At 39.5% G+C, this 25,131-nt stretch overlaps 1 protein-coding gene across 2 annotated transcripts; it reads left to right on the top strand.

Moving 5' to 3' along the window:
- The first annotated feature begins 202 nt into the window (after window positions 1-202).
- On the top strand, window positions 203-24,167 carry LOC143280107 (replication termination factor 2-like). Of its 2 annotated transcripts, none has more exons than XM_076584653.1 (8): window positions 203-333; window positions 16,853-16,947; window positions 17,521-17,611; window positions 17,890-18,029; window positions 20,306-20,384; window positions 21,153-21,266; window positions 22,107-22,161; window positions 23,304-24,167. In XM_076584653.1, the coding sequence occupies exons 2-8, from the start codon at window positions 16,928-16,930 to the stop codon at window positions 23,636-23,638; spliced, it is 834 nt and encodes a 277-aa protein (XP_076440768.1). In that variant the 5' UTR covers window positions 203-333; window positions 16,853-16,927; the 3' UTR covers window positions 23,639-24,167. The 2 variants fall into 2 exon arrangements, with proteins under 2 accessions (XP_076440768.1, XP_076440767.1); XM_076584652.1 differs by lacking the exon at window positions 203-333 and adding an exon at window positions 15,022-15,197.
- The last annotated feature ends 964 nt before the right edge of the window (window positions 24,168-25,131 follow it).

Here is a 25,131-nt window from a genome sequence, read left to right as displayed (position 1 = left end):
TTTTCCGAGAAGTTTGGTAAAAACGATTTCAGAATCTGACATTCAAAGAGTATGTGTGTGTGTGTGTGTGTGTGTGTGTGTGTGTGTGTGTGTGTGTGTTGAACTGCATTCCACTGTTGTTGTACAGTCACGTGATCTTGTGGCAAAGACAGCTAGACAGGCTGAGTGAGGTAAACTGATATACATCCGTATGTCTGCTAAACGCTGCATTGGGATATTGTTGTGCTTTGTGACAGTACTGGATCTGTGTACATGCTGAATCTCCTCCTGCCCCTACACTCATGGAAAAGCAGGGTTTTCCTGTACTGACCGCAAGCAGAAATCTGTACTGCGGTAGGTAGGGTTTTTTTGGGTTTTTTTTCCTCTTCTTTCAAGATTCAAGGATTTTATTGATGAAAACAAAATCTAAAATGCTTTCATTTGTCTCAATGACAAGGTCAGAAATATAAATATGCAAGTTTCTCTGTCAGATGTGTAAGTGCAAGTGTACATAAAAGCATAAAAGAGAGAGAGAGAGAGACAGAGAGAGAGAGAGAGAAAGTGTGTGTGTGTGTGTGTGTGTGTGTGTGTGTGTGTGTGTGTGTGTGTACATGTGTGACGTGTGTGTGTGTGTGTGTGTGTGTGTTTGTGTGTGTGTGTGTATGTGCTGTGTTTTCACACTGAAGATACACATTGTAACACTGGTCACAAATGCTTCTGCTAGTATCACTACTCATTTGCCTCATACGTTCTTCTGTATTTATAAGCTGGAAGCTTTACAACTAAACCAGTGATTCTGTTCGCTGTGTTTTCAACCTGTTTCCCTCTCTCTCTCTCACCTTCCTAACATCCTATGTACGTCAATCATCTTGGAAGTCAACAAAGACACTCCTTTAGGATTTTCCATCCTCCTATTTTTCTCTTATACACACATCCGCCTTCCTCCTTCCCCTGTCAGTCCCCCTCCCACACCACACCCTCTCCCCCCACCCCCCTTTTTTTTGTAGGCCTGTTTGGATGAGTTGTTTTTGTTGTTTTTTGTTTTGTTTTGTTTTAAAAAAATACTGAAGAGTTTTTTAAACACTCTTTGTTTTTCCTTTACTTCTTTTTCTGTCTTTGACGTCTTTTCACTTTGAGTGATATTAGACGTGTCATGTGTGTGTATATGTTTGTGTGTGGGAGGTGAGGGTGGGGGTGGGGGGTGGGGTGAAAGTTAAAGGATGATATACACAGAAAAAGAATAAACTAGAACAGAGGAATCAACAATCCATAAATATCGAAGTCTGACAGCAATTAACAAAAATAACAAAAATGAAAATAAACGTATGTAGATCGCATAACAGAAATACTCCTGTTGGACTGAGTAACATGGATTCAGCAATTCTGAATAAAACTAAATGGTTGGAAATGACGAACTTTACGTGACTTTGGAAGTAAAACTGACAATCATTTGAAACTGAAATGAAATATGGTTTTGTGTGATCTCCCTACCAAATACACTACTCTGTTGTTCACTTTCTGCGTTTGTGCATGTGTGTGTGTGTGTGTGTGTGTGTGTGTGTGTGTCTGTCTGTCTGTCTGTCTGTCTGTCTGTCTGTGTGAGTATGTGTATCTGATACAGATAGAATGTCATTGTGATGGTGAAGTGAGTGAGTGAGTGAGTGTGTGTGTCTGTGTGTGTGTGTGTGTGTGTGTGTGTTTCTGCATGTGCATGTTATTATCATACCACCTGTGTTCATGCGTATTCACACTCATCAGTAGAAGTATTCAACCACTAACAAGTGATCACATCCAAGAGCACATCTACATGTACACACACACACACACACACACACACACACACACACACACACAACCACAGAAATGTGCCCAGTGCCTGAGCAACAAAAATACACATACCCTTTTCACCACACGAACATAAGGTGAGAGCAAAACCACAGGCAGTATCTTCGTGCACAGGGCTGCCACCCTTATCATGATTTCTGCAACTCCCATCATGGTTAAACGATACCTTCCCACACCGACTGTCTTACACTCTGCCGTCTTGACTGACAAACAAGCTAACTCAACCACGACTGGACTGCCACGCAACCAAACGCCACTGACAAAACTTTTAAAAGATCCTGAGACTAAATTTTGCACAACCGGCTTTTATACCGGTCGGCAGGACAAAGGTAGCCAAAGCCACACCCAAACAATCCACACTCAAATACATGCATATCAACGCACCCCATTTAAAGTGACGTCAAAACCGTCAGAGCGAAAAGAGCTTTGTGCCCCCAACTGAATGAAATTTCTCAGCATTAAACGTTGCACGAACTGAAATGTAAATAGAGTGTTTATGAGTGGTAACCTTAGATGAGAAAAGAGAGTGAAAAGGAATGTGTACGTTTATGGGTGGGGCTGAATGTGTGCTGCATGCAGAAGAGTGTGCTGCATGGAGAAGAGTTGAATGTAAATGGGGGTGGTAGGGGGTGAGTGGGAGAGGGCAGTGGGACCGAGAGGGAGGGAGGGAGGGGACAGGGAGGTTGCTGGAGAGGGAAGGAGGGAGAGGGAAAAATGCGCACATACTGAACTTTACATATGTTTTGTTCTCATTTTGTTTTGGTGAGAATTTTTAGTATTAATCTTTAGTCTTTACAACTGTCATTTACTATGCTCTTAAAAACTGTCTCACATTGTAATAAGTAAACTAGGTTTGAAACACATTATTAAGAAACCATAAAGTTTTTATGATTGTAAATTGGTCTTTGGCATTTGTACAATTTTGTCAATATAATATTATTCCATTCAATACGTATTTCCCTAATATAGAATACATCCAAAATATAGAATGCATATCTCTTCAGTGTGTGACTCATGTCTGTGTTGTGAAAATTGGGAGTTCTATGCGTGACCAGAGATAAATTTAGGCTTTTTAAGGGATAAAATAGTTGACAGCGACATATATACAAAGACAGAGAGACAGAGCTAGAAAGAAAAAGAAAGAGAAATAAAACTCATTCACAATGACTGTTTCCACTTCCAGATAGCTAAAATCAATACCACAGACTTAGGTCAAACATAAGCAAAAAATGTGCAGACAGTGAAAGTGACAGCCTACCCACCTCGCATTATTTTGCCACTCACAAGAACAGTCAGAAAACTGAGCTGTAAATGTAATGGGGGAGAGATAGCACCCAACATGTCATAAAAGCAGCAGTAAATCTATAAAATAAGATAAGGGCTTTCAGCAGACAAAACACTGCTTGGACTTCTGCCTCTGCACAGGAGATAAAATATTACTTACGGCGTTCACTGAGCATACCACACAAAATACTTGAACAGCAAGGTTGATTTCAAACATAAAAATGCTATCTTTATTGTATGCTCTGTTCATATATCCTTCTGTCCAGCTGTAAATTCTGTTCTCTTGTACCAGACACAGGGTTATGAAATGCAGATAAGTGCTATCTTTCATGACAAAAAGACCTTCTATCCTCCCCACACCCAAGCCCTCCCCACATACACATACAAATGCCACACCAGTGAAGTTCCTGTAACCCTTACCTCTTTCCCCAGCCCCATTCTCCCCTTTCCCCAGCCCCATTCTCCCCTTTCCCCAGTCCCATTCTCCCTTTCCCCAGTCCCTTTCTCCAGTCCCATTCTCCCTTTCCCCAGTCCCTTTCTCCCTTTCCCCATTCTCCCTTTCCCCAGTCCCTTTCTCCCTTTCCCCAGTCCCATTCTCCCTTTCCCCAGTCCCTTTCTCCCTTTTCCCCAGTCCCATTCTCCCCTTCCCCAGTCCCATTCTCCCTTTCCCCAGTCCCATTCTCCCCTTCCCCAGTCCCATTCTCCCTTTCCCCAGTCCCTTTCTCCCTTTTCCCAGTCCCATTCTCCCTTTCCCCATTCTCCCTTTCCCCAGTCCCATTCTCCCTTTCCCCATTCTCCCTTTCCCCAGTCCCATTCTCCCTTTCCCCATTCTCCCTTTCCCCATTCTCCCTTTCCCCAGTCCCATTCTCCCTTTCCCCATTCTCCCTTTCCCCAGTCCCATTCTCCCTTTCCCCATTCTCCCTTTCCCCATTCTCCCTTTCCTCAGTCCCATTCTCAAGTCCCACTAATCAGGATCAGGATCAGGATTTGGGGCGTTGTTATATACAACTTAGCCATTTTTTGGCATCATTTTATGCCCCTTCAGATTTACTCCTTTTTCTTGTTGGTCAGGTCGTTGACTAGCTCAGTCATTTTATCCGTCAAAATAATATTTCATTTTTGTCAATAACTCATGTTTTTCTATGAGGTTCTTAAAAGTATTTATACCAGGTGCACGTTTGACATTGTTTGTTAATTTGTTCCAATAATTTGTTACTCTGTTACTAAATGTAAACTTTCTGAGATTTGTTCTGGAATACTGTTTAAATATTTTGTCTGTACTGTTTCTTGTAGTGTCTACCTTTGGAGTACAAAAAAAGCATGCTTTGTTTACATCGTCAAACCCATTAAAATATTTTGTACGTCTGTATCAAGTCCCCTCTTACTCTTGCTTTAAGTGATGGTAGTTGTAAGTACTTTAATCTTTCTTGATATGAATAATTTTTTATGCTATAGACCAGCTTTGTTGCTCTTCTTTGAGCCCATTCTATGGCTTGTGACTGCTTTAATTGCGTTGGGTACCATACAGTGTTTCCATATTCTAGGTCAGGTCTAACGAATGTTTTATATAACCGTAAGAAAGTAACCTTATCTATGAATGTAAATGCTCTTTTTATTATTCCAATCATTCTGTTCGCTTTGTTTATGCTATTTGTTATACGTTTGTCAAATGATAAATTTTTGTCAAATGTGACACCTAAGTCTTTTTTCCTCATCACATTTTGATACTTTTATTTCTTTGTCTCCGATTTTCATTATGTATTCTTTCTCTGCAGCTCCCATCTTCTTCTTCTGTGTTCACTCGTATGCACACGAGTGGGCTTTTACGTGTATGACCGTTTTTACCCCGCCATGTAGGCAGCCATACTCCGTTTTCGGGGGTTGCAGCTCCCATCAATGACATTAGGTCAAGGCCAACAACACGACTGCTGAGGACGGACACCAACTCTCCAAGTGCCCGGTGGACACAAGGATACCCTCTGTGCTGGCGACACTCTGCTGTCCACTGTCCCAGGGAAGCTACCTGCACCCTGCCCTTGGTGTAACCCAGCAGTGACCAGCGTTAACTCACTCAGTACGGCCAATCCTCTCTTCTCCTCTGCACAGACCCCTCGGATGTCCAGTGGGTGTCTCAATGACCCAATCTTTAGCTTATGGCGTCAGAACTGTGTTATTCTTTGTAAACATTCACCTCTTCAGTATAAGAGCGTTCCGCATGCAATATTTTGATGGTGGTAATTGGGATGAAACGCTGTTAACGTCGTCTCTTTCGCCGTTCGTATGGAGAGAGTTAACCTTCAACCACTGCACTCCATGACAATGCATCGCTAATGAACTGAGACCACTTAAGCCATGGAAATGTTTACTCCTGTGTCTGGCATTGTGCATTGACATATCACTCAAAAATACAATATGTCAACTACAATGAACTGAATGACAAAACAATTCTTGAAAAGCAATAAACTCTCTCACCCAAGATTTTTAGTTAGATTACCAAAGAACATACTTTCTGAAAGTGACAAAGGCCGTGAAAACAAAACTACTGGTCCACTAAGTGTTATGGCAGAACTGGCCACAGATGTGAACTGCCAACTGACCACTTCAGACCAAAAATAAAACAGCTCACTGTTACCATGTCACAGTTCACATGACAGATAACCATAAATGATCTGGACAAAGAAGGGATGAAACTACTTCAAAATATATCTTAAAACAATGTAGAATTAACTCCCTTTGACTTGCATTATACTGATTATAAGCAACTAATAACAGCACATAAATTCTTTACTACTTATGATATTAATTTAACTCTGCTAACTCTTAATTCTTATCACTGTTACTTACTTGATTTTTTTAACTCTGCTACAATCTCAGACATAAATCTGTCTCACAAAATACAGGTGAGATGAAACTGCCTTCATCTGTTTATCAATTTGCACCCCTCTTTGGTCTTTTGATTTTGTTAGTTTAAAGGTTTCATTTACTATATATTCATGCTTTTTTTTGTGTGTGCTTTTTTTTGCTTTTTTTTTTTTTTACTTTATTCACACACACACACACACACACACACACACACACACACACACACACACACACACACACACACACACGCACAGACAAACACATACAGACACATAAGCTTTTTTCATCTTGAAAGGATGATAAATATATTATTAATAATATAATAATATAATAAATAATATAAATCAAATGTAATGTAATATAATATAATACAATATAATATAATCCAAAACAATATACTTTTTTTTTTTTTTTTTTTGAATCAGTAATCTAGATCATTTACCTAAAACACTTTGCATTAAAAGCACACTCAGCACAGTTGTTCAACACCCCTACCAATGAAACCATGCACATGCAGCTGCATACCAGAAATGTCCAGAAGATTAGCCCTGATTGTGAGGTGTGGCATGTACAACCCAAAGCACTTCCTTGTCCGTGGCAAGTTCAGTGGCTGAAACGATGAACTCTCTCTCAAGCAGATTAAAGTTAAACCCTTCCCTCTTACCATGGCATCTTTTCACGACCTGCGAATCTTTGACCAAGACTGAACCTGTGTACTCAGGAGTTCTATAATGACTATAGGCCAGATTTTGGCCAACACTTGCTGTTCTGTCACTGACAGTCATCCTAAGCTCCCATTTCCACTGATATCTGTGACTGGAACTGCAGAAATTTCAAACTATTGAAGAAAAACTTGTGAAAGGTGCGCTTGCGAACAAGCACTTCCACACACACACACACAGATACAGAATTTACATTTACATACACATTTTTACACACACACACACACACACACACCTCACATACAGTTACACACACAAACACACACACACACACACACACACACACACACACACACACACACATGCACACCGTCTAAAAACACTCATAGTGAATAGACGTTAAACTGAAGAAAACATGCATGCACACACTGGATGCACACTAAACATTCAATTCAAACTTTTTCACACCACAAGGGATATGAAGGATAACAAAATGCACAGCCACAGACGACACAAGTGACATACAATGTAGAGTAAATAAAGCACAAAATGGACAGGGAGTCATGAAAAAAATGTAGAACGGTCAACTACCAAAGTAAATAAGTCAATAAATTTGCAGGCCTCCAAAAATGTTTAACACTTATAAATAACTATTCTTTTCATACAACTAATTAAACATTAAACTTTTCTCTCTTTTTTAAAAAAATCAATGCAATGAGTTTCACCAGTAAATATTTCTAAAATTATATTTTAAAAAAAAGTTTTAAATCAATGCCTTTTTATCACATGGAAAAAGTTCTATGATTTATATTCAAACAGCAAATGAAGCTGATAACCAACATTACTCATGTCACTGTCTTGACATTCTAAACACAGTTCCCTTCTGAGTTTCCTGATGCTCAACTCAACTCAACACACAATTATCACTAATAACTCAATATCTAGCAATGTTCGATAAACTAAAAATGATGTACTGCCAATTGTGAACAAATCCAGCAAATGTTTATATATACTGCAAACCTTTTCAGTCCGTTTCTTTTAGCCTTCTACTGCTTTCTGAAATTGCACTCAAGTTGCTGAAATGTTCTTGAAACACTCTGCTGATCAGCAAACGTGCATGACCTCATATGAAGTGGATGAGGATGACATTCAGATTTCAGTTTTTAATGTTTTCTGTCAAAAGCACACTAAAGCCTTCCACGCTCCTGTTCAAACGTTTGATAAAGCACATTACTGAAACAGTGTTATGCTTATGAATAATATGTACATATAAAACCACATTTAACTTGACAGCATTGGGAGTAATAAATATAGTTAAAACACTTTGATAAAGCACATTACTGAAACAGTGTTATGGTTATGAATATATATTATATAAAACATTTTAATGTGACAAGATTCAATATTTCATTAATGTTTGACCCCTTTGACCCCATGGACGATTTCAGAAAACAACAAAATCGAGAACATATCTAGATTTATCCTAACAGCTACAGGAGTAATTGATATACTCCGTGCCTTTCTTGGACTCTGACCAGGGATCTTCAATACATGTACTTTGGAAACAGGTGCTCTAAGTAGTACTGTAAACTACCTTGTAAATACTCAGTATCAAGTAGGAAATGCCTACTCCCATTCTTAGTTAAAAAAATGTGCATAGGGTTAATTACGTTGTAACCCCCGACCCCACCCCCACCCCCACCCTCTGTCTTCCCCCTCACCCTCTCCCCCCACTTGGAAAAAAAATCAATTACAAATGATAATTCAGTTTGCTATCTCTCTACGTGCTGCTTTTCAAAGCAGTGCACATAGATGTAGAGATAAAAAAGAAAGGGAACACCTGCATGAGGATGTTGGTTGATGAGTCATTGACAAAAACAAGACAGCGCATATGACTTTCCACCATGACCCAATGTCTTATTTCAGTAGCTATTGTTTTGCTCTCTCTTTCTTTCTTTTATTTTTTTTCTTTCTCTCTTTTTTTCTTCTTATATTTTCTTTGCAAAAAGGGCTGCATGTAAACATACAAGTACATTATGCTTATTCCATCACTCTCTTGAAATAAAATTTCATTCATCAGTTTGTTCTCTCAAACACACAGACCTGCAAATGAGCATGTACACCTGCCTGTTTATGCATCTGTCAGTGAGAGAGAGAAAGAGGGGGTGGAAACAGATAGAAAGAAAGGACGGAAAGAAAGAAGTAAAGAATGATGAATAAATGAAAGAGACAGAGAGGAGACTTTTGCACAGAAAACACATTTGAACAATTTCCTATTGGTATCACCAGTAAAGCGAGAGATTCCTCATGCATATTATAGTAAACGTCCAGTCATTACTGTGAAGTGAAACTAAGTAAGGGAGTGGGCTCCCACAAAGAGCAAAGTACCCAGTAAACACCCATCCCAAGCTACAGGGTAAAGTTTGTGCCCTGAGGGGGTGGATGCTTATGCGGTAGTTTACAATAATCCACAATTCTTCTCCATATAAAGCGCAGTGTCCATCCTTTGCCTCAAAGTGCATTGCACTTGCAAAAACGCTACAACAAGCATGCCTTTTTTCTCATTCTTTTTTTTTTTTTTTTTTAACAGTAGCACTGATGGTGGCCATAGATGAGTGGTTAAAGCATCTGACTTTCAATCCGTGGGACCTGGGTTCAATCCCAGAATCAGCTTCTGGTGGGTTAAGGATGGAGATTTTATATCCATCTTACAGGTCAACATACGTATATATGTATATGTATGTGTATATATATATATATATATATATATATAGAGAGAGAGAGAGAGAGAGAGAGGTGTGCAGTCTGGCAAGAGCCTTCATCTCCCTTGTGTACATACGTTTACACATGTATGCAGACCATCACATTATTAGCACATAAACTATCCTGCAGTCCATGTAAGCGTTTGGTGGGTTATGGGGGGAAAAAACAAACACATCTAACATACACATCTCTAGAATGAGTACTACTACCAGAATGGTATGGGGAAAAATGGGTATATACTTGAACGTCCACTCATCCACACAGGTGAATGTGGAAGTTGCAGCACACACAAGCGAAAGAAGAGGAAGTAGTTGTAGTCCACAGACAACAGACCAGGAACAGTGTGCACTGAACAGTACAAGTAACACATTTCACAGTTTCACGGGTCCTTCAAACCAGATCAATCTATTTCCAGAAAAAAAGTATTTTATCTCTTTCTTTGAAAGCAGTGCATGGCCAGTCAAACATTATGGATGGTTGAAGACTGAGCATTCGTGCAATGTCTACACATTGTTCTAAACACAGTTTATGTGAAGAGGGGAGAAAGGCATGTTTTCAATTTGAGGATATTCATTATTTAAAATCTTTCTGCCAACTTATTCTAAATTTTCATACTTTCATGGAAAATTCTCTCCAAATTGCAAAAGTCTATTATTTCATCATCCACTGTGTGTGTGCGCGCACACATGTGCATGCCCACATATGTGTATGTGCATATGTGTGGGTGTGGGTGTCTGTGTATACATGTTTCATAAGCAGCAAAATGAAACTTGAAACAAGTCCTGGTTTAAACTATACAGCAAGTCTTGGTTTAACCAATTCTGACATGCATAAAGTTGTTTTTTTCTGACACAATACAAAGCATTAGTTAGCCCCATCTTGAATGGGAACACCATTTGGAATTCTTATTAAAAAAAAATATCTTGTATAAAAAAACAGTCTGTATCAACATTAAAAAATACAGAGAGAAGTCAGCGAATTGCTGCCATGATGTGAGAACATAAGTTATCTTGAAAGATTAATTTATCTAAGCTTACATTCACTCAAGCAAGTCAAATGAAGACAAGTATGGGGCAATTCATTACAAACTTTAAATACCTTCAAAGATCTAGATGACACTGACCAGAGCACAATATTGTCAACTTTATCTACTGTCTACTCTATCTGCCTTACTTTTTTAATCATAAATTTTCATTAAAAGATTTTTGCAAATCATTCTAATACTCACTTTCAGAAACAAGAGTTGCACTGGTTTTGAACATAGTAGCTCCTGAGTAGAAAAATACAAAGAATAGTAAAAAGTCTCTTGGATTTAAAGAAAATGCTGATTTTGGTGATAGGTATGTAACAAACTGGGCCATACTTCAAAAGGCAATGACCATAAGTAGACATTATCCATATCCACAAAAAATTGTTTCATCATTATTTCATTCCTGTAGAATATTTTACAACTTAAACTATTTTACTACAGTGTATGCTGTACACTCGCAAAGTGATATTAATTTTGATGATCTGTAAAAAGGCTACATGGCCTTGGCTTCAAAATGGTAATCCCTGCTCCTCCAACTTCCACAATTAACTGCATGAAAATGAGTTTGATTCATTTTTGTTTTCTTTTGTATTGTGATCACAATGTTTTTATTTCATTACTTTTTTTTTAATCGCCTTCTTTTGTAAGCCATTTTACCTTCAAAGTTTCTGATAAATCTCATGACCCGTCGATTTCTCCATGGTGACCATATCTTTAAAAGTAAACACTAAAACAAAGAAATTAGACGGACTGACACGAATTATCTTCTTTTCTAATTAAATCTCAAATGTTCCTGGCGCATAATGGGAATTTATCTTCGTGAATAAACTTGTTGACACGTGCAGTTCGTGAACCGTGACATGCAACAACTGGATGCAGATACACATAAAACACAACAGATTTTCTGTGGTACTGACAGTGACACACCCTCAAAGCCGAGTCGATCGAACATGTAATGTTTTACATCATAATAATTGACGTCTGACTGTACAACTGCAAGATCTACCATTTTTCATGAAGAACATTGAGTAACAGACAGAACTGTATTAATATCTTACATGAAACTGTTAACTTTGAAGTAATGCCGGCTCTCCCCACGCGCCTCTCACCAGTCCTGCCTGCGTGTAACACAGCGAAAGTGAACGTGTCAACGGGCAGAGAACTGGGTCATGACGGCTGCACACCATAATTGGGTTTCTTTGCCGACACGTGCGTGTGCATCAACAAAAATCGTCCGTGGTGGTGGTGTAGCCGTGATCTGGGCATCATTAACGACTTATCGTTCGCAAACTAATTGATATTGATAGCAAGAGATAACAGATGTACAGATGCGTGCGTATGTGATGCATTAATGTATGCACCGGCACTGATGTAGTCTATGCCGGTACATGAGGGGATGTGCGTGTTGGAATGTATATAAGTATTAAGTCAGTTCAGTGGAAAATGTCTGTTTTCCATCTTTCGAGTCTTAAGAAGGACGTTTTATTTCCTACATTATTGGATGATCTGAAATACAACAGGTTGAACGAATGATTTAACGTCATTTTGTATGCTGAATAAACCCAATTGATTGTAATTCCTCCATTCCCCTCGTCAGACGTCTCTTACACTGATTTCTTTTAGTTCATTTCTCTCGCTTATCATGTGTTTAGAAATTTTTACTGAACAAATGAATAAGTCGTTAGTCTCCATTCATCCGTTGTGGTGGTTGTAGTAGTGGTGATGACGGCTTCAGCGTGCCGTGTGCCCGGAGTGTGTGTGTGTGTGTTTGTGTGTGTGTGTGAAGAACTCAGAACTCTGTGTGTGTGTGTGTGTGTGTGTGTGTGTGTGTGTGTGTGTGTGTGTCACGGTGTGTGTGTGTGTGTGTGTGTGTGTGTGTGTGTGGGTGTGTGTGTGTGTGTGTGTGTGTGTGTGTGTGTGTGTGTGTGTGTGTGTACCGGTGTGTGTGTGTGTGTCAGTGTCGGTGTGACGGTCACGGTCAGTGCCGTATGCGTGCGCGCGGCTGGCGAGCGCGCGCGCGTGGCCGGGGGTGTCACGGCACTGTGTGTTAAACGGGTAGTGGTCGGTGACGGTGAGCCGAGATCATGATATTCAGTACCAAAATGCAATAAGAAAAATTATTTCTTCTTCTTCTTCTTCAGTCCAGAAGCAGAAAGATGTCACTGCAATTTGTTGAAAAGCTTTTAACCAACCGAAATATGTCTCCGGCCGTTATGCAAGCTTTTCGAGGGAGCGTTTTTAGAATCGTAGGACATAAAAGTATGATAAACCTATCAGTGATCATGTCTAATCATTAGTGTTATGTCCTTTTCATCAACGCAACTCACAAAAACTCAAAAATCTATTCCTTGTGCACTCAGCTGTTACACAGATGCAATAATTCTATATAAGAAGACTCGGTGATCGAGACAGAAAGAGAAGTGGAAACAAATTTTGCGTTGCATGTCACAGTCAGTGAACTACATTTGTAGTTATTGCTGTCACTGATTTGTGTACTTTAACATGTCATCGGGTTACTGTTGTCTTGTTGTTATTCAGTGTCAATTGCTGTTGAAAAACTCAATCATCTTTTCAACACAGCTATTTTACTCCCGGACATTAAGACTGACATTGTCGAGAGTGGCCAGAAGGCAAAACTGATGCAGGAGGGAGGTTATTCAAAGACTGAAGAAAACAGCTATGGTAAAGAAGAGGACACCATCATATAAACATGCATGTGGCTCCGTCAGTGACCAAACACCAATCCGGCTGGGGATTCACTGCGAAAGAAAATGGAAAAACAATTTGGGAAGAGAATGCCGCATACAAAGTCACACTGAACCCCGCTGAGCCTCACAATGGAAGTTAAAGCTGTGACACGTGTTCTCCAGTGGCTGTCATCTGTTCATACGCCTGGAAACCAACCTGCCATGATTCTAAGGGATTCAATGAACCTCACAACAACAAAAATCGACAACAACAAAAAAAGAAAGAGAGTGGAAAGCCCATAGTGGCATGAGGCAACGCGCAACTTTCAAATTAAAAAATGTACATGGTAAAACTGCCCGGGACATGCAGGTGGACAGGGAAATGAGCGAGCTGCCTGGCTTGCTGGTAACGCAACAACAACTAGCGGTCTACATCTAGGAAAAGCGGAAATCCTTAAAAAAGTAAAAGAATACCTTAAAAAAAAATAATAATAACAAAAATAAATAATAGGTGCGAGGCCACCATACCATCGATCGCCTCACAGAAAAAAAAAACTGAGGCTGAGAGAGGGAGCGGCCGTAAGTTTAGCATGAAAGGTAGAGCACCATTCTTTGCAAATCAAACGAATATTGGCATCATTTCGAAAACAACATTGCGCAAATTTCTTCGAATCAGAACAGTGTCTCTCTGGGCTTTTCCAAATACAATAGACTGAGTAACACGCTGGACGCCACGTTCCTGGCAGAGATATTCTCCCGGCCACCCGTCTTGCGGCAAATCAGTGGCAGCATGGTGTGTGTGTGTGTGTGTGTGTGTGTGTGCGTGCGTGCGTGCGTGCGTGTGTGTGTGTGTGTGTGTGTGTGTGTGTGTGTGTGTGTGTGTGTTTCTTTGCCGGCATTTTGTTTCTCCTGTGTGTGTCAGTGCCCGCGAGTGCGAGTTTGTAAGTGTGCACATGCGTCAGGAGAGCTCTCTGCGTCAGTGTGCAAGCGTATACATGTATTTTCGTAACGTGTGTGTGAGTATGTATCGGTGTGTGTGTGTGTGTGTGTTTGTGACTCTGTGTGTGTGTCAGTGTGTGTGTGTGTGTGTGTGTGTGCCGAAGTAGAAGCTGCGATATGTAGGGATGTGCGTCAGTGGGGGGAGTGGGGAGAGGGGCCGGGGTACAGGGTAACTCGTAATGTGGCACACACACACACACACACACACACACACACACACACACACACACACACACACACACACACACACACACACACACACACACACACACACACACATTTTCATGAGGTTTGTTGACCTTTTTGTTTTCTTTGTTGGTGTGTGTGTTGCATTTTGACATAGCACTAAACGCCCTTGACGAAGACCAGTGGTCGAAACCGGTCGGGCATGTAAGAAACTGTTCTGTTGTTTTCCTCTCTCTCTCTCTCTCTCTCTCTCTCTATATATATATATATATATATATATATCTATCTATATCTCTGTGTGTGTGTGTGTGTGTGTGTGTGTGTGTGTGTGTGTGTGTGTGTGTGTGTGTGTGTGCCACGGTGTGTGTGTGTGTGTGTGTGTGTGTGTGTGTGTGTGTGTGTCTGTGGTATTTGTTTTGTGGGTTGTTGTTGTTGTTGTTGTTTTAATTCATAAGGATTGTTTGAGAGAGCTGCAGATGGATCTGCTCTCTTTTCCGCTGTTTTTTTTTTTTTTTTTTTTTTTTAATTTAACTGATCTTTCTCTCTGTCTCTCTGCTGTCTCTCTTTCTACCTCTCCCTGCTCCCCCTTCCTTCCCTTCCCTTTTACTTCTGCTACCTATAATTATATCCTCTCTCAGTCTTCCCCCATTTTTCGTTTTTCTGGTTCGAAACCGTGGGAAAAGTTTCACACACGACTCTGCTTCTGTCAAGCCCAGCAAATAATTCTACTTCCGGTAGAAATTTGGTCGACGTCTTTTCAGCTGTCACTCGTGTCAGTCTTTCAAGTCTTATCAGTGATCAGTGTTTGTTGAGAATATAACTTGAATCAAAATGGGATGCGACGGAGGAACTATTCCTAAACGGGACGAGCTTGTGAAAACAAAGAAGAAACCTGAACAGGTAAAGGAAGTGTTTAATGTTCTCCGGTGATAGATGAATCAACAAGGTTGCTGTTTTGATGTCTTTGTGCACAGCCACAAAGAAATTTTTTGTTTATATAATGTATGTGACGGAACCGGCGGGGCTTTAATCATTACCGCAGGGCTTGACATTAACTTATTTCCCCACTGGCCCAGTCGGGCAAGTCACTTGAAAATTCACTTGCAAGGACAGCATTTGCACTTGCCCAGCATTCAGAAACGTACATGCATCACCTAATGTTCACACACACACACACACACACAGAGCAGTCAGACCAATTTCTTTAACTGATGTTTGTTTTATTGGGTTTCATCAAAGATAACTGTTGTTTTGAACAGCTAAGACAAGTTTTTATCTCTGTCTCACTTGACAAAACAAGTTTTTGCAGTTGACTGTCAGCCACAGACAATGTAAATGGGGTGTGTGGGGGTTTAAGGATATGTAACCATAACACTGAGATGCGAGGGCGAGAGAGTGCAAGGTGAGAGAGAAAGAGAGACTGAATGAGACAGAAAGACAGACAAACAGATCACGGTGGAACTGGAAGCACTATAGGGTAGAGTGGTGAAAGAATAGCGCGGCAGTTACTTTGACAGCCTTGCCAGTGGAATGGCGAGGTGTAGGTGGAGGAAGAGTGGGGATGGGAGGGGCTGGGGGCAGGCGGGTTGGGTTGGGGGAGAAAGATGGGCACAGCCGTCCATGAGGGTTGCCCTCTTGGACTAACTAGACAGGCCTGGTTAGCTATTATTTAACACCGACGGGCAGGTGCCGGCAGTGAACTTTTCACTTTCCTTCAAAGAACCTAATGCCATGCTAGCAGTGTCAAAACTCTCCACTTTGCTGTTGTGGATCAGAACTCTGGTTGGCCAAAACATTTTTTTCTTTCCTTGTGAGTTGTATTGAAATCTATTTTTGCATACGGTATTGGGAGCATGATGGATATCTTTGAAAACAAAACATGCTGGTCTTGGAAAATATAACTTGCCTGGTGGGGCAAGTTTGGTAAGGACAATGCTTGCCCGACACAATGATCTACTTGCCCCAGGCAGTTGGGCAACCATTAATGTCAAGCCCTGTAATACTGCCGAAAAAGTGAAAGAAACTGGAACTTGGGTAGATAAAAAAAAAGAATAGAAAGATGAAAACTCAGTGGTCAATGTACTGCAGAAATGAACCCGAGGGAGTGTGTGTGTGTAGTAGTAGTGGTAGTGGTGGTAGTCGTGTAGGGACTGGCAGGTCATCTGCTTAGACCTCTCTGCCTTTTTTATGTCCCCATGAGGCATCGAATCTTCATCTTCACTTCTTTCTTTTTATTTTATTTATTTATTTTCTTCTTTTGTTTGTTGTTGTTGGGCAGGATACGCAAGGACGCTTCTGCAAGAACTTTGCTTTCATTCATCACAACCAAAAAATTCTTCTTTGAAGATGGTATTGGTGTCAAACAAACAACAAAAATCATTAAATGATTAATTAATGAAATAGAAACTACATTGTATCAGTTTGACTTTGGTGATTTTGTCTTTAGCAAACCAGACCAGAACATTGCTCTTGAAATAAAGAAAAAAAGAATAGGTGAAAGAGAGGAAAACTTTGCATCAAAGATTCAAACAGAATTGTTTAACTGGATGTTGCAGAAGGACAAAGTAGCTGATCTGGCCTTCAAATGGCGAAACTGCGCTATCAGTCAGGAGGCTTTAGTCAAACCAATCATGGCCTGTGAGCTTGGCAGGTGAGACATTGAACTTCACATTTTGTATGCAGCATTACTCTGTTTATCTTATTCCGTTTCCATTTCAGGGATTTTAATTTCATGATAGCATGAAAGTTGTATAAAAAAAAATTTAAATCAAAGATTTCTGTTCACAAAAAAACATCTTTCAAGTTTATTTTCATTGCATTTAATAGATATCAGATTATCAAAAATCAAAGGCAACAAGACCATGTTTCTTGAAATATTGTTCTATGTTAAGATTTTTTTTCTTTCTCTCTTATGAGCTCTTGTGTTCATTGTAATGTATTTGTGGTATTTCCAAACTACTGTAAATGTCAACGAAACTCAATATGATTATATATATTGTCATTTGTTATAATGCTTTTTCTTTCTGATTCTGACTTCTTACTATATTGATATTTACATATTAGCTGTTGCTGTTCAGTTTTGGAAGTTACCACAGTCACAAGGCTAAGCCTTTTCATAATTTTATTTATTGATTTGTTGATGTTTGATTTTGGTTCTATAATATATAAGGGATGTAGTCATGTACGCATTGGGGTCTCAGCATATTGTTTGATTTGTTTCCAGACTATACAACAAGGAATCGGTTCTGGAGTTCTTGATTGACAGAACTAAATTTGAATGTGCTGACAGCTTTAGCCACCTGAGAGGACTTAAGGTTTGTCTCTTATTTGGCTTGTCCTTTGATGTTCTGCTTATACTGTTGTGTGTGTTTGTGTGTGTGTGTGTGTGTGTGTGTGTGTGTATACTACTACTTGGTACGGATTAAAATTCTTTTTAAAATCAGTAGCACCTGAGATAAAGTGGTTATATTTTTGGTGTGTGTGTGTGTGTGTGTGTGTGTGTGTGTGTGTGTGTGTGTGTGTGTGTTTAATCTCTCTCATGCTAAAGGAACTTTTTAACTGATGACTTTGAAATGACATTGCATTTGAGCAGGACGTGAAAGAACTTCAGCTGACAGAAAACCCAGCAGCAAAAGAAGCCAACTCAGCAGAGAAGGGAGACGGCTACATTGACATGCAAGAGGCAGACTACATTTGTCCCATGTCTGCCATTGGAATGAATGGAAAATACAGGTAGAACATTTAAAAAAAAATTTTCTTTTAGATGTTTGGCAATATATTGTTCATTTCTTCTACTCGCTCAACTCTGCGAAAAGGCATTTTGTTGCTGCCAGAAGAACTGTTCATGAGATCCTTCCATGTCTGTTGTGTGTCTCTCTCGCAAATGGATTTCTTGTCCACTTTGCAGTGTTGTCAGTCCATACTTTTTTTCTGTCTCCCCCTCCGTCTCCCTCCCTCAACACTTCATTGGAGGATTGTTTTACCAAGGTCATTGGATCTTTTACGTGGTCTTACCAACATGGCGTTCTTTTCTTAACTGATGTCAGCAGATCTCCATAGGGTCCAATGTGCAGCTTGATGGTTTAGTTCACTTGTTCATTGGTGATGTGATCAGTGTGTCTGTTTAGTATCTTGCAATAACACCTTATTTACATGGCTTGAATTCTTCTTTTGAAATCAGCCGTGGGGGTCCATGTTTTGCATGCATACAAGAAGATGGAATGCACCGATGGACCCAGGAGTCTGATCTTGTGTTTCATAGAGATGTTGCGGTCCTTCCATATAGGTGTCACTCTGGACAGTGCTGATGTTGTCTTTGCTACCCTTGATAGGATTTCTCATTTGGAGTCTTCATTGCTGATGTTGGATCCCAGGTAGGTGAACTGTTGAACAGTTCCTGGTTTCTTTCCCTGGACACTTAGCAGTGATGGTGGTGTTGTGGCTGGCCATCAACTTGTTTTTTTGTTTTTTTCGGTGCTGATTTCCATGCCATATCTTGCTGATGTTTCATCCATTTTTTAACTAGCTGGGAGAGTTCTTGCTCACTACCTGCTAAGCTGTCAGTGTCATCTGCAAAGCAAAGGTCTTTATTTTTTATTTTATTATTATTTTAAAAAAATTAATTAATTAATTTTTTTATTTATTTTATTTTAGTTTTTTATTTTAGTTTTTTTCTTTTTCTCAAGGCCTGACTAAGCGCATTGGGTTACGCTGCTGGTCAGGCATCTGCTTGGCAGATGTGGTGTAGTGTATATGGATTTGTGTGAACTCAATGACGCCTCCTTGAGCTACTGATACTGATACTAATGGTTCCTCCAGTGCTGACTATGCTTATATAATCTCCAAGTGTGTCAGTCCTGATCCTTTCCAGGAATATGTTGAAGAGCATCGGAGACAGAATTAAGGCGTGATGAACTCTAACTAAACAAAAACAAAAACAAAAAAACAAAAAAAAAGCCTACTCCAAAGTATAGAAGCACTCTCCAATACTTTTCCTGTGTGAGAACCACACTGGTTGCTTTGGAGTATAGTTGCTGGATAGTTTGATAAGCTTTTGCACAATGTCAGATTTTTTCATTGTGGCTCAAAATGCTTCTTGCCAGACTTGTCAAATGCTGCCTTGAAGACTCTGAAGATGTGGTAGAATTCACTCTGGTGTTGGAGGTGTTTTTTGCAAAGGGTATGCAGGTAAAGATTTGTCAAATGGTTCTTCTGCTTCTGCAGAATCCAGCCTGTTTCTTCAGCTTGGTATTTGCTTGTGGCTGTTATCCATTTAGAATGATTTTGAGCATTACTTTACTAGCATAGCTGATCAAAGATAGTGCGGAAGTTTTGGTAAGATATACTTACCTGTAAAAGACTGAAACTTCAATTTCATTGAAGTGATATTTGAAAAAATACAAAAGCAAAAAAACAACAACTGAGGAGGCTGTTTTTGTAGTACTGACAACAAGACAAAGAATGAAATACTTTCTTTTAAACAAAATTGGCTTTCTCTTAATCCACTCAAAAGCTAAACTTTCTCAGCAGCTGTATAAATGTTTACAACTTTTAATGTTATTGACAGTTACAGTCCATTAAAAGACTCTATACATGTCCAGAAAATCTTATCTTGTAAGATTGACAAAATAAAATATATTCACATGTAACAGTTCCATTTGTTACATCAGTTAAAATGCAGCAAAGAAGACCAGTTTAGTCATGATTCTCCAAGATCGTTTTATGGTTTGATGACAGCAAATGTAAAATATTCCTGACTCAGTGTTTCCAGTTATGTTATCCTTGCTCTCAAAGTCAGTAACCCCATGACCTTTTTCTTCTTTCTTCCCTTTATCTGAAGCACTGTTATAATTAAGTTACCCCTCTACTTCCTTGAGAAATAAACTGTTTCCTCATTTTTTATGTAGAAATACTATGAACGTTGTTTATCACACTTGATAAGAAAAAATCTCCCACTGAGTTTATGTGTGTTTTATTTTGTTTCATTTCATTTTATTTAATTTTTCCAGATTCTGCTTCATATGGTCCTGCGGATGTGTGTTTTCTGAGCGGGCCCTGAAAGAAATAAAGATGCACAGTTGTCCCAAGGTTGGTGCTAAGAAGATTAGTATATATTGTTATTCCCTGCATGGTTGTGTATGGTTGATCTGCACTAGAGTTTATTTCTTTTTGTTTGTTTATCTATTGATTGCATTAACTTTTATTTTAAAGCATACATTTAAGCTAACAGTTGTGATTTTTGTTTGTTTGTTTGTTTGTTGTTTTTTGTTTGTTTGTTTGATCAAGTAACTGGATAAAGACTAGTTTGTACATGTTACATTTGTATAAATTTGATTTGTGATTTAGTGCCTTTTGTGGGTCACTTCTTTAATTTCTTACCACTTACCAGCACTTACCAGCAAGGAGGAAAGTGGCAGAATGATTAAGACGCTTGTCTGCTAATACAAAGTCTGTGAGGGTCTAGGTTTGAATCCTGCTTTGTCCTTTCTACCAAGTTTGACTGGAAATTTGAACTTAGCATCTAGTCGTTCGAATGAGACGATAAATCGAGGTGCCATGTGCAGCACACACTTTGCGCACTGAAAAAGAAACCATGGCAACAAGATTGTTGTTCTCTGGCAAAATTCTGGACAAGTACACAAATATATGCATGCACTCAAGGCCTAACTAAACATGTTGGGTTATGTTGGTCAGGCATCTGCCTAGAAGATGTAGTTTAGCGTATATGGATTTGTCTGAACGCAGTGACGCCTCCTTGAGAAACTGAAACTGAAACTTACCAGTACTTTCTAAAAGTTGCAGTCTAGAACCACAGACTCCAGCTATAACAAAGTTTACCTGTTTGTGTACTTTCAGTGTGGCCAAGCCTTCACAGACAATGACGTGGTGAACATTAATGGGAGCGAAGAGGATCTGACCCAAAACTCTTACAGAATGGACCACAGGAGATTGCAGGCTAAACTGGCAAAGGTAAGCACTAAAACAGAGTGATTTTTTTTTTTTTTTTTTTTTTTGATGGTTAAACAAACATTCATATCTGTTGACTGTTCCTGTGCCTGGAAGCCTTTTACTCCCTCAGATCTTTTTTGTTTTGTTTTCACTAATATCAGAAAAATAGGGAAGTTAAAAAAAAAGAAAAAGAAATCAAGACTGGCAGGTGTGCCAACAGGTTTCACAGTCATTTTTCAGCTCTGAACATCAGTGTTTCTTCAGTTTTGGTGAGAAATCGAAGACTGTGAAATACATTTATTTATTTAAATGTTGTAAAATTGGGACTATTAGCCACAACATTTTCCCTCAACTGCAACTAAAATAAATACTCAGCTTGTTTGTAGATTCTTATTTTTGTGATGCTTTGTCACTGAATTTGTGCTTTGCACGCAACACACAAGTTTCTGTGTCTGTCACGTTTTCTCACTTACCTTGGCTAATTTTGAGACGTTTTTGCGCTTCTTTTTTTATGTAATGTAATATTTGCAGCTCGTAAACCACTGCAGCTTATGTGTGAATAAATTCCCAATTTAATATTTTTATGAAAAAAAGGGATGCAGCTTGTATAACGATTCACTCATTAGCCCAATTTTTACAAGAGAGAGAGCAGTATGTCTGCACTTATTTTTAATGATTTTTTTTTTCCTCCTACCTTTCTGTTCACACTTTTCCCCCACAAGCTGAACGTCATTACTGTCCTGTCAATGTACTCAATCATTGAATTTTTTTGGGGTATAATTGTCAGTTTGTCAGATAACTAGATCATGTATATATTTGCAGTAATCAGTATATAATTTTGGTTATATTATTTTGATGCAGAAAGCCAAGAAATCTGGAAAACGCAGTGCACCTGCTGAAACAGTCACATCAGATGGTAAGCGTAAATTTTTAATTTTCTGAATACTTTTATGCTATACGGTCTTCTATGAACTGCTACCGTGGCAAAATGGTTAGCATCACAAACTAACGAGTGGGAGGATGAGGGTTTGATCTCAAGCAGAGGTGGGTTTTTTCAGCCCATGGCTTTTGTCCAGGATTGGATTGAGTGCGCTTTGAATTGTGCTGAAATGGGAAAACTGGGACTGTTACCCGAATTTCTTGACCAACAGTGAGGTGTTATCTCTTGAAGGTACTGGTTGTTTCCAGGATACATCATGAAGGGAAGTGCAGGGTTCAGGCTTGTCACATAGAGTCTCAAACCTAAAATGAACCTGCGTTACGGTATCATTGTCATCTCATCCACATTCATTTTCTGTGTAGGAAAAATTGTCCCAGTTCCTTTGGCTTTACTCGCATGGTGATCTCAGTTTCAACCCATGGTACTTTGGTAGGGCTGTTGTTGGAGGGACATGACAGACTCCACAGTTCACTCTTGGGAGGTTGGGTTTGGAAGGGGGATTCCCAATCATTGTGGCTTCATAACTAAACAATGATTGTCATCAGTACAGGGCTTAGTAGGTAGTGTATTGCATTTGTTGAATCAGAGCAGGCATTACTGAACACCACTGAAGTGACCTGGCAGAAGTGCAGGGGCTCCCCTGGTATGTAGTCTCCTGGCGACTTGACATCAATATTCCCTGTGGGTGCCTGTTGCTGAGCCACAGCTGAGGATGGATAGGCAGGACTCAGACTGAGCGGCATGGGAGGAAGCCACTGATATAGTCCAGATCAGGAGGAAACAAAACAAAAAACACATAAAAAAAAAAAATCTTTTGTGTTTCAGTTGCAAAATAGTCTCTCTGTATCAATCATAATATTATACTTGTACTGTGCTTTTTGTCTTGATTGCTGAAGTGTTTTGTGGACTGCATGGCACATGTGATTTGGTAATGTGCTGCCAATAAAATAGGAAAAAAAATATTATATTTGCAAAAGCACATGTATATGTAACATGGCAACAGTGGCAGCACTTGTTTGGAAATGGGTTTTGGCTAAGCTGGAAGTCACTTTTAAAGATATGCATTTGCAGTTTTATTAATTAATTCATTTATTTTAAACACAACTGTCTTTGTCTAGACGGGGCAAGCAGTTCCAAGCTTCCTCGATCTGAAGCCTCCACATCAGCCCCCACCTCCTTCGCTGGACCATCAAGCAGTTCCAAGGTGACCAATGGGACAACTCAGCACAAATCCAAGCTGACCAATGGCTGCAGTGTAGACAGCAAACTGTCCACAGGGTCAAAGGGGGGCAGCAAACTGATGAATGGAGACAGCAGGGGGACGAAAGCTGTCAAAAGCATCCAGGATGATCCTAAAGCCAGCAGCGTGTACAAGTCTTTGTTCAACACCTGTGAGCAGGCCAAGAAACAGGTCCAGGGACACTGGGTCACCTTCAACCCGCAATACTTTTGAACTGGAGGCTCAATCTTTTCACGGATAAAGCTTAAACTCATTGAATGTTTTATGGTGTGTAGGCAGCAAGTTTGCGCTGTCTGTGGGAACTCAAGTTTTCATGATTGGGCAGTCATGTCATTTCTGGTTGAAAATAATTACTTTTTGCATTAAATCAGCAACAGAATTACAGTACTGAGTTTGAATCAGGATGACAGAACAGTTCTCATGTGTACATATCTGTTAGGATAAAAGTATTACAAACCACTGTCATGGATTTAGTCTGCCACTTTGGGGATTTTTCTGTTTTAGTCCAATGCTTTTTATGGTCTGTCCAAATATAAACTACTCTGAAATACAGGCATGTGTCTGAATTGTCTCCTGAAACTTTTAAAAGTTGGACCCCAGGTACAAATTAACATCAGTTGAAATTTTTTTCAATGCATTTTGTACTTTACTTTTTGTATTTTGATGATATGGTTATATCACATAGAAAAGTGACTGAAGAATCAGAATCTATTTGGACAGTAAAGTTCATCATTGAAAAATGTGCAAGGTGACTTCAGACTCTTTTTGTAATGAGGATACTTGGGATACATTTGTCGGTAAAAAAAAAAAGTACCGGTAAATATGTAAATAAAAAAAATATAAAAAAGGATTGTTTCCTGTTTTTTTCTAAAAAAGAATTTCACAGCATTGTGTGTGTGTGTGTGTGTGTGAGGAAGAGCAACATACTCATGTGTATGGTTAATAATCTTTGTATGCAGATTCTGCCTCTGTTTGATCTGACAGATTTTTACTTTAAAAATAGACAACAGCAATGATTTTCAGCATTAAAAATTTTTTTTTTTTTAATTGCCTACATTTGGTGTCTCAGGACTTTTATTCTCACTGTTCTACAGTTCTGAAGTTCACAACCTAAGAATCTAGCGACATAGGCAAACAGCTTATACATTGGTCAGCTTTGCAGTTATGTCTGTTTCTAGTGCTCTGGCAGAGTGGTGCAATCCACATAAAACTATTCAAAGTGAAACCTCCACCTGCATCAGCCTCCTGCAACGCCCAGTACTTATCACTGTCAACTTCTCCAAGTAATGACAGGGAGGTGTGCTGAAAACGTTTCAAGTCATGGAGTAGAAAAAGGCACTGATGAAAATAGAGACCCATGTGTGAATGAAGACAGTAGTTTCCCACCTCTGAACCTCCTCACTGGAGAGTGGGATGGGGGGGTGTGTGTGTGTGTGGGGGGGGGGGGTTGTTGAGATATATGCTGATGATGTAGGAAAAACAGGAGGAGTCAATTTTTGATACTTTGGGCTTAGTCAACCCCTAAGATTCTTTTGTTATTTCAGTAATGGATTATTCCAGTGCAGATATTTAGCTTACATTGATGGCAGTGCATTGTTATTTAAGCCATTGAAATTTTCTGTAATTTAATCCACAAATACAGGCACATTATTCAAGTCTGCTTGTGGTTTTTTTAAGTGTTTCATCAAAACAAAACGGAAAAGCGG

Source organism: Babylonia areolata, chromosome 3 (genome assembly GCF_041734735.1).
Source record: "Babylonia areolata isolate BAREFJ2019XMU chromosome 3, ASM4173473v1, whole genome shotgun sequence".
In the NCBI taxonomy this organism is placed as follows: Eukaryota; Metazoa; Mollusca; class Gastropoda; order Neogastropoda; family Buccinidae; genus Babylonia; species Babylonia areolata.
This window is presented reverse-complemented; position numbering and strand designations above follow the sequence as displayed.

Excerpts from the sequence above, each read along its gene's own strand:
- LOC143280107 (XM_076584652.1), top strand. The coding sequence starts at position 15,129 with ATGGGATGCGACGGAGGAACTATTCCTAAACGGGACGAGCTTGTGAAA. Across the intron at positions 18,030-20,305 it reads GGAATGAATGGAAAATACAG|ATTCTGCTTCATATGGTCCT; the intron begins GTAGAACATTTA and ends TAATTTTTCCAG. Across the intron at positions 21,267-22,106 it reads TGCAGGCTAAACTGGCAAAG|AAAGCCAAGAAATCTGGAAA; the intron begins GTAAGCACTAAA and ends ATTTTGATGCAG.